At 34.5% G+C, this 10,395-nt stretch overlaps 1 protein-coding gene across 1 annotated transcript; it reads right to left on the bottom strand.

Moving 5' to 3' along the window:
* Window positions 1-921: 921 nt before the first annotated feature.
* prxl2b (peroxiredoxin like 2B) lies at window positions 922-7,779 on the bottom strand. Its single transcript, XM_028003331.1, has 7 exons — window positions 7,567-7,779; window positions 7,036-7,240; window positions 6,703-6,754; window positions 6,222-6,285; window positions 5,986-6,061; window positions 4,405-4,523; window positions 922-1,423 (listed from the first exon to the last, which is right to left on the bottom strand). The coding sequence occupies exons 1-7, from the start codon at window positions 7,627-7,629 to the stop codon at window positions 1,397-1,399; spliced, it is 606 nt and encodes a 201-aa protein (XP_027859132.1). The 5' UTR covers window positions 7,630-7,779; the 3' UTR covers window positions 922-1,396.
* Between the last annotated feature and the right edge of the window lie 2,616 nt (window positions 7,780-10,395).

The following is a 10,395-nucleotide window of genomic DNA, read 5'->3' as shown; positions in this document are numbered from 1 at the left end:
CAGAATTTTAAAAAAAAAAAAAAAAAGACAAAATAGGTTTCAATTTTTTTTGTGCTTGATTCATTGGTGGCTCTGGATCCACTTCTTCCAAACACTGTAATTAGCAATAATTACCTGCAATTTAAAAACTTCCTTCACATTTGATATGAGAAACATCCTGTATAATTCAACAATTCACCTTTTTTAGAAGAATGTTTCTGACATTTGCCCATTTGTGTCCAAAGTCGTAGTTTAAACAGTGTTAATAAAAGAATTATTAAAATTATCTTTTTAGGAGAAGAGAACAACCACAATTCAGCTGCATAATCCACAAAATAGTCAAGGCACTCATCAATAATCAATAACTGAAGAAAATGTGGGATAACAGTGACATTAAAGAAACTGGATGTTTTCAAACCAGAGCCTGACAACAACAATGAGGAAGCAGCAGGCAGCTAGCAAATACTAATTGTGTTCTACATGAGACAACGTCCTTTATTCTCTATATGTCAGGAATAAGGATTTTATTTTCTATATGTCAGAAAAAATACCTTATCTCAAAAATCTCCAACAACCTTGTTGAAGAAGGTATTGGCTTTTGATAAAACAAAATATCTGGGTAATCATTTTTAAAAAGTCGTGGCACCTAGTCTCTGGAGACATTACATCTTCACCGAAAAATAAAATATCTTAAACTGACTTGAAGTGCTCAATATCTGGAAGTATGACCAACACCGACTGAATGGCTTTGTTCACTTCTTCCGCTGCCACTGTCAAACGACGTTTCAAAAACAAAGAAATCGAGTTCAATGGGAGAAATCCAGACTGAGCACTGAAGGGAGATGAGAATCAGGCAGGACTGCATAGGAGAGACATTTGTTGTGAATTGGTGGAGATTAAGCAAACTGAATTGAGCTGAACAAATGAAACCTCCTAGAATTATGTTGAATTATTTAAGGGAAAGACAAACATCATAAAAATGTCAGACTTTCTATGTAATGATTTATCGCCAAAAGATTTTATTATTGACTGCAAAAATTATTCTTTACAGTTAAAACAAATGTAAGAAAGTAGATGCCTTGTGATCCAACATAAAAAAAACCTGAAGTCAGAGAGAGACTTCCAAGTGGAATCATTACCAGACATACAAAATAAGACGTCCTTCATAAACTGTTTAAGGTGTACAAAGTTGCATTAAAATATAAATCATGATTAACATATTATTAGTCACATTCAGAATCAAAAAGGGTTTCTATGAAGATGCAGGTAAAGCTTTAGCTGCAAGTACATTGAGATTTTACAAAAGGGAAAGACAACAAAAGCGTTGGAGTTACTGCAATATTGTCAGTGTTATCGTTCCTCTTCCTTTATGTTGGAGACTCGAGGTTTTCAGGCGAAGCTCCCTGCTGCTGCTGCTTCATCGTGTACAAACATCATCATTGCACTACAAGAGAGGGCACAAAAAAGCAAACAAATAATGAGCTTTGCATTTACAACCTTTACCTTTTTCTTTGCCAAAATAAATTAAAAAACAACAAATTTTACACACAAATGTTGATGTTTTGTCAGCAGTCAAGACCTACTAGTTTGTTTTGTGTCATTCAAATATATGTTTAAAAAAAATAAAGACTTACATATTTGAACATTTCTAAAAATTCATTGAAAAATGTGTGAAAATATGTTTCTTTGTGAAGCTAAACTTAGCCAGAGATGTACTTACATAAGCCTAAACAATTTACATTTGGGACTTGCTATCTAATCATTCTGTGTTTCTTACTTTTACTCTAATTGCTCAAATAACTAGTTTTAAATATATTTAATGAGTAATGGATCTTGCTTTCTTCACCAGTTAGCTTTGTGCCTTTCAGGACAAATCTGGATGTAATTTCATGAGATGAACTGCTAGGCTAAAGGCAAACATAGTTTACTCCACATCAGCTTCTTTCTGTCTTTATTCTGCAGAATAAAGTTTATTACATATATAAATATAATGGTGGTGATCTGGACTGTACAATATTGGGTAGACAGACTTTGATGGTTACAAATATGTAGTATATGTTTATAAACTAATTAGAAATAAGAAAACTGAGTGAGTATAACCTAGCTTTTCAATATTATAAAATGTTATTTTCTAAAGGAAGAAATTAAACCACTTATTTTAGTGTTTGTAAAGGTGAGAGGAAGGTACATCCTGAGCAAAGGCAGCATCTTCAGCTCTGTCTGAACCTCCTTCAAAACTCAAAACAGTGGTAGCTTGTGACTTGCTCTGGTTCCAGACAGATTATGACCCCTGAGAGGAAACAAGGTCCATTCTGTTCTCAGTGACATCTGTTAGTCGTCAGACAGGTCATGAGGGTACGCTGCAACAGCTCCGACATGGGGGCTTTTGTTGGAAACAGGCAGCAGAGCCAGGAAGCAAAATGGCTGAAGTAAACGTGGTGAATTTATGTGGCATATCAAAGTATCCAATGATCACAGGACAATCTCCATTAAGCTCTGTAGAGGAGTTAGCTCAGTGATCCAGAGCAATTACAACACAGAAGATGCTTTTCAGATATAATTTCTATTTCATGGCACATTAGACATTGACATCACAGACCCACAATCCATAATGTGGATCATTCTGTGAACTACAGGATCCAGACGCTTGTGGTTTTGTGACTGCGGTCAGATGAACAATTATTTGCACCCCAGCAGATTTCTGTTTCTGCTTTTTCTGTCACATTTCTACTCATCAAGTGAAATTTAACACAAAGATGCACTGAAAAATATTCATCAAGCGTTTGGATGGGTTTTTTTTGTGTGATTTCATGTGTTGAGGAAAAAAGCAATGTAAGCATAAAATGTAAACTGAAACTTCCATTGGAGTTGTGTGAGAACTTCGGAGGATCCAAAACCAATTCCTCTTTGCAGACTTTTTTCAACAAGTGACGTCCATGATGCAGCATCTCGACAAGATTCAAGTCCAAACTTTGATTAGGCCACTCCAAAACCTTCTTTAGTTCCTTTTTGAGCCATTCAGACGTGAACATTATAATTATATTTCTTTTATAAAGATAACAAGATATACAATTAAAGTTAATCATAAAAGCATTATTGAAGAGTCCTAAATTTGCTGACCAGTAACTAAGAACTCCCAAAATCAAATATTTTATTAACAAATAAAGTGATCGGATGTTGTTTTAAAGTAATATATTTAAAAAATAAAGTTCAAATTCTCTCAAGACAAAATGTGCAAATTTATAATAACTTCTATGATATACAAGTTTAATTCACAGGTATATGACTCAACAGAGGACGGTCAAGTCTGCATTTCTGATAGAGTAAATATGAATTCAGATGCTTCTGCAATATCACCACCAGAGGTGAGTATAAATTGTACTCAAGTAAGAGTAGCACTACTTCTACGTATTTTTACACAAGTAAAAGTAAAAAGTAACCGTCCATAAAATTACTCAAGTAAGAGTAAAACAGTATTTGGTAAAAAGTCTACTCAAGTACTGAGAAACTGATCAAATTATGAATAATTTAATATTTAGAAATTACACAACCAGATGAAACAAAAATATAAAGGTAAGTAGAAATTTTGGTATTTTAAGGAGAAAAATGACAATAATTCATATCAGTGATGAATTGTCATAAATAATAAAAATCAGTTTCTATCATTAAAAAAACTTATGAAACTTTAATAAAAACTGCAGGTGTGTGTCTGTATCTGGTAAATATTTGGTTAAAACATGTTTGTTTCTCGTTCAGTGGGTAGAAAATCCAAAAATCTTACTCAAGTAAGAGTAGAAATACTTCATAATAAAATTAACCAAGTAAAAGTAAAAAGTACAGCGTAGTAAAAATACTCTGAAAAGCAATTAAAAAAAATAAGTTACTCAAGTTAATGCAACTGAGTAAATGTAACTAGTTACTACCCAACTGTGACCACCAGCATGTTGCTATGCCACACACAGATTTAATGTAAGAAAGTCACACTGCAGCACAAACAATAACAGAAAGTAGCTGAAGCACGGCTCCAGTTTCACAGAATATTCCAGTTGTTCACCATAAATATAATTAACTAAACCAGTTATTGTTTAGCACTATAATATACTGTAGCTGCTGATGCCACAAAAAGAGTCTTTAAACAAAAACATTTATTTTATGAGTTTTGTTTTGCTCTTTGTGGCTGTTTTTAGGTTATTCTGCTGGTCTGATGAGACCTTCTCTTGTGTTTTTAAGAACAGAGTTCATCACTTCGGTGTTAAAGCTTTCCAGATACTGACAAACCACTAAGATGAACTAATAGGTGTGAAATTGAAGAGACATCTCAGCTGCATCAGTATCTGGTGACGTAAGTGAGTCACACACTTTCCCCTCTTTTCTTTTTAACCGTTAAGTCATACTATGTTAGTTTAACAGATGAAAAGGCCTTACCACTGGCTTCTGCCCGGCTTTCACTGTGGCTGAGATACCGAGAGCCGTGGAGATGTCGTCCAGAGGTACAAAGTCTCCCGGTGAATCCTGGATGAAGTGGAGTAATACCTTCTCTCCACCTTAACAGCATAAAAAAAAACAGAAGTCAATGTCCATTAAATAGCTTCCTTGCTTTATTAGAAAAGATTGTGCAGTTTTTAGGTTATTAAAATATTAAGAAGCACAGACTTCATGTTGAGTATTTGGGAGAAATAATATGAGCACATAGTAACAGCAACAAACACAAAGACATCACCATCCAAGATGCATAAAGCTAGCAGAAAAAGAAACTTCGATTTTTCTTTTCTAAGAAATGAATGACCCAACAAATTAATATTTTAGAATTTATTCATGTCTATTCATTTTATTGCTTGTTTGATAGGAAAAGATACTAGACCCATAGATCAAGACCATCTAATGCCTGCATCACAGTTTTTATAGCCACTGCTATGGGACAGTTATAGAAGGATCTTTAATTGTTGATTTAAATGAAAAGTTAACATCAACACAATAAAATTATTTTTTAAAAACCCAATGTATTTAAAACTACAATTACAACATTTAAAAATATATATTGTTCTGGTTCATCATTAGCTAGTCCTTAAGTCTTGAAATTAACATTTTAATTTCAATTATGGTCTTAAAATGAGATGGTAATGGTGCCAAACCTGTAATAGAAGGCAAGTCCAAAGGTTGTCCTGCAAAATGATATTTTGCAGTCATGATCTGTGATGCTTTTAGTGGCTCTAGTGCTGTTCTGTCTCTCAACAAATGTAAAATGGTTCAGATGCTACATGCTTAATGCATTTGTTATATTTTATGACACATCTACTGCTTTATTCCTGTATGTTTTTATGTTCTGTTATAACGTATCACCATATACTGGTAGGACCCATCATTTGGTGAGAAGCTGGACTGTTTCCATAAAGGAGCTTTGGTGGAACAAAGACAAAATTGTGCAGCTGCACAGGACAGAATGACCTGCGATTTAAACTCCTTTCCGTCAGGGCAAGCCGCCCTGCAGCTCCGTAAAATTTATCAGTAAATTAACCGAGAGGAGCGGTGCAGCAGTCACCTAGTTTTGACCCTAGTGTTTATCCTGACCATGAAAATGATCTGAATAAACAGCAAAATTATATGTTTCTCTTGTTTAAAAGGGCTTTGTTCGCCAGTTTTATAAGCAGGTGATGTTATTTATTTGTACCTGCGATTTTAACAAACAAACATCAGCACTTTGTGTGGAATCATAAATGAGTTCCTTCAAAACTGAACAAGATGTAACAATGATTTAGAAACAAGAAATGAAGGCAGACTTCCTACTGAGCACTAATGGGTAGAGAATAGTGGTTATACCGGTTAAAAAGTATGATACACTACTGCCCTCTAGAGGACAGACAGCAAAAGTGCATTTCCAAAGTTTTACCAAACCGACTTTAAATCACTAGGTACATTTCTCCTGTATCAGTGTCAACCTGTAAGATGATCATCAGGTCTTTTGAGTGAAATCTGTGCTTTATTTTCACATATACATGAAGATTATACCTTTTGTCACAATGATCAAGCCACCACTCTGCAGCAGATCTCCTGAAAAGTTTCCCTGGATTCCTACAGCGCTGGCCTGGGGGAAGCAAAACATGGTCAGAAAAAGTCAATATAACTGCATACTATCTTATATCTAATGACTAATATGAATAACATGAGCTCCAAAGAATAGCGGATAACTACATTTTTATTTTCCTTTTTTTCTGTAGCAGTAAAATAAATATGAATAGACCTACCTTTGAAGATATATCTCTCACTTTCTTCCCTAAAGCAGCAGGAAGCACGCTTAAAGCTGTGTACCTGGAAGAAACAGGTACAAACTCTTTACTAGAGTTGATCAGCAAATTGCAGAATCTAATTGTAGTTCAGAACGCCTGCACTTTAATCGCAGCTTCAAGTGGTTTAATAAAGTGTTAACTTGATACAGACAAAAACAAATACAAATAAAATCTTCCAGAATGTTCTACTTGTGAAAAAAAAACCAAAATCAATTATCATTATGTGTTAGCTGCTATGTCAGGTTGTTTTGAAAATGTACACATAAAACCTAAATAGAATATGTTGAAGTTGTAATGTGATTAAATCATTTGCAGGGCACTATAGAGTTTAAGATAAAGAGACTAAGAAGTTCAACCAGATTATACTGCAGTTAGTGTCACAGGTTTAGAAATAGAAACAGTATTTTCATTTATCTAAACATGGACTTTATGTGCTCACCGTTTGAATCCCAAATCCTTGTAACACTTCTTTTCTTCATCCACATAAATGGCTGAAATAGAAGGTGACAGATCATGTTTTATACTATTTATACAACAGGACTGGCTGTAGAAAACAATGGAGCCAATAAAAATGCCTGTATGCCCCCGTGACGCGCCCATGGGGATTTCTGTGTTACAAAAGAGTGCAGTAAGGTTACAATGATGGCTTCAGCCTGGAAATGATGTGAGTAACTCTAACCTCAGCTTAAATGGGGCCACATTTGGTCTCGCATGCAGATTTAATTTGATCATTTGGGGCCATATTTGCATGATGTGAATAAGTGGTGCTTACAGCCTTTAAAAAACCCTCCTTCCTTGAACTCCTGGAGCCCAAGCTCCTCTGGTCCGACTCCCGCCAGGGAGACCCCGTTGGCCCTGAGGTCAGGCTCCAGCTTGCTGATCTCCGACGCCATCCATCGGCACACCTGGCAGCCGAACCTGCGCAGAAAGAACACAACCACAGGCTGGTTCTGCCACAGAGACTGGAGCTCCACTTTCTGAAACACAGGGAGGAAAATTAAACCCCAAAATGAAAGGAATGGGAAGCAGGTGAGAGTATTTGGTAAACTGATTGATGAATTCAGTTCTCAGTTAAACCAGTGACTTAAACAGGATCATTTGCATCAAATCATCATTATGTCACAGCAAATTCCCCTTATGTAATGCAAAAATAGATCTACAACTGTTTCATCTCCTTTAAATGTTAAATTCAAGGAAACAGTTAACAACAACAAAAGTTACAGAATTGATTTAAAAATCCCATCTAAGAAGACAGATATAATAGAGAAAAAACCTTGAAACAGAGCCCACTGCGTCAGCTCACCTCTCCACTGTCAGTGCTCTTCAGTAAGTTCTTCCCAACTTTAGCTAGGTCGATTTTAGCCATTTTTCCATGTGTTTACCCGCACAGACTTTACAACGAAACCGGTTTATGAGAAAATCCACGAGAAGTGGACACCAGTGTGTAGTAAACACGTCTTACGCCCACTACACTCACAGCAGTTGTAAAACACCTTCTTCCTGAAACGCCTACAAAATCTTAGCATCCAATGAATCTCAACTGATTCTGAACGTTCAGCCAATCAGAAAGCGTTTCGAACTACCCGAAGGCGGGGCTTGGTGACGACAGATTTCGTTACATGATTTCTTTACAAATAAATGTGCGTGTTTTGCTGGGGTTTCTGTCCTTACGGGGTTGTTTTCGTTTTGCTCAAGATACGCATCAGTACAGATGTTATTCATAACTACAGATTATAGATTATAGTTTAGATTTTAACTCTTGAGCAAATTGATTTTTTTTTAAATTGCCTTTTCATAACGCAGATTGCATAAGGTTTTACTATAGGTGGGCTCAAAGGTGATAGGTTTTTACTGCCTGGCCTTTGTTACATGCTCTAGTTAAATAAGATGCACATTTTATTACCTCTTTACATGTTTGTCCTACTTGAGATTTTTTGGTAGCCAAACATGTTCGATCATCAAAGATGGAGGAAAAAGATCACCTTTAAATATTGCTGCCACTTTGGTTTGCAGTTTTTCTTTTCTTAAATCTCTTCAAACAGAATAAAGATAACACCTGTGATACATGTTATTTACTTCAAACCAAAAACAACAACAATAATATTAATCACTATCATTATTATTATTATTATTATTATTATTATTATGAAAGAAGTTCAGAGAGTGGACTATCTTTTTATGTTATAAATCGCTTAACTTAAACATCAACAACTTTTTAGTGTAGATAAAAAGGCAAAATTCTGGTTAATATTCACAGTTTCATAATCAAATGTTAAAAAGATTTTACATATTACTAATTGCCAATAATACATAATTTTACTAAGCAATCTAACATCTAAAACCGCTTCAAAACAATAAAACATCTGGTTCATTTCAGATTCAGGTGATGCTTCATTATTGCATTTCACACTTATACAGTATTTTGTTTGTGAATTAAAGCTTTACAGTAAAAAGCTTTGATTTTATTAAGAGAATAATCAATTAACACGTCTGGTCCACCTTATTGGTTGTTTCCACTTCTTCGACATGGAGGTGGTCGACCTCTTGCTTAGATAATTACACTAAAACTCAATTAGTCATAATGAGTTGGCTATAAGAAGTGGCCCTGAAGCCACTTCAATGTTCCTGCAGAGACTGTGAATAAAAAGCAGCCATTTCAGCTGAAGGACAGTGTGTCACTGTCGGCTCTTAAAATACCCTCTCAGCATTCATTTGACATTTGTTCTGGAATAGTTAAACATGTTTCTGTTATTGTTGCTATTTTTTGATGTGAAAATATACATGTAATAATGTAAAACAAACATTTTCAAGCGGAACAATCTGCAGTAGCATGACAGAAGGAACCCAGGAATAGATTTTTTTGTGTCCAAAGTTTCTGATTGAGGACAGACCCTCACATAAATCATGAGCTAAAAACAATGAGAACAAAACCACAATGAGAATATGTACTGCTTTATCTATGTTCACCAAAACGTCCTGCTGCTTTCTCTGACAAAAAGTCACAATTAATCACACAAGACCTTGCAGCCATACGTTTTAAGTCAATGTGAGGAGGAACATGCTGAAGAAAATAGTGTACTGTGAATTTCAGTTTTGTGTTTGTGCCACAAAAACATTCAGAAATTTGAGTTATTTCTGTTTATTCTGTAAGATTTTCTGCTAAAGAAGCAGCTTTTTAAATAATCTTTCAAAGTGGCGACAAATGTATGTGAGCATAGAACAAAATTCAAGTTATAGACATTGATCAGTTTTGTTGCTCAAACTTCACATGCTTGTTTTTGTGATGGTAAGACAGAAAATACGTTTTTATTACTGGCATAGCCATAGTGGTTCCTAATATTCCTGGCCAATAATAATAATAATAATAATAATAATAATAATAATAATAATAATAATAACGTAAAACTGAGCAGTTCTGTTCTAGAACAGTTCCAACAAATAAATGTAATAATACATTTTCACTTAATATCTGCAAATAATTTATCAATATAGAGAAGGATTGATCATACATTGGTATATTGACTTTATAGCTGAGCTTTTTTTTGTCCTTTGGCTGGAAATAGTTAATTATTATTTCTGTATTTTCTGTAAATATAGAATATTGAATAGAAGATTTTTTTTTTGTCATTTCTTTCAAAGAACAGCAATGAAACAGTCATTGTTTATTTTCACCACAAACCAAATTAATAATAATAATTATTATTCAGTTAATCAATTGAAAACTGATACTCTGGGATTTTTTTAAAGAGTTCTATAGGTTTTGTGGCTCTGACATTTTGTATATTATGACTGGCTAGGGGCAAAATGTAAAAAGTTTCTGACGTCTGGTGTCGCTGTATGGAAACTTATTGGCTCCTCTAACATTGAGTTTAAAGAGTGTTTCCCCTAGCCCACACCGTCCTCCTCACTTTGCATGCTGACAAAATAAGTAAGAGTCTTCATCCAGTTCCTAAAGGAACTAAAACCTCTGATCAATGGGAAAAGAGAAAATTATAAAATAATAAATGCATTGTTATATTTATTTCACATAAATGTAAATTTTTAAAAGTATTCCTGCATCAATAATTTTATAAAACATTTCATAAAATGGGTTTTCCACTCTAAATAGGCAAAATATGCAGATAGATAGATA

Source organism: Xiphophorus couchianus, chromosome 20, assembly GCF_001444195.1.
Source record: "Xiphophorus couchianus chromosome 20, X_couchianus-1.0, whole genome shotgun sequence".
NCBI classification, from domain to species: domain Eukaryota; kingdom Metazoa; phylum Chordata; class Actinopteri; order Cyprinodontiformes; family Poeciliidae; genus Xiphophorus; species Xiphophorus couchianus.
Note: the sequence above shows the minus strand (reverse complement) of the source record. Positions and strands in the feature narration are given on the sequence as shown.

Bases quoted from the DNA above. Each gene is read 5' to 3' on its own strand.
- prxl2b (XM_028003331.1), bottom strand. From the start codon at position 7,629: ATGGCTAAAATCGACCTAGCTAAAGTTGGGAAGAACTTACTGAAGAGC. The intron at 7,241-7,566 runs GTGAGCTGACGC...CCTGTGTTTCAG, and splicing joins AGAGCACTGACAGTGGAGAG to AAAGTGGAGCTCCAGTCTCT. The intron at 4,524-5,985 runs GTATAATCTTCA...TATGCTGTTAAG, and splicing joins CTTGATCATTGTGACAAAAG to GTGGAGAGAAGGTATTACTC.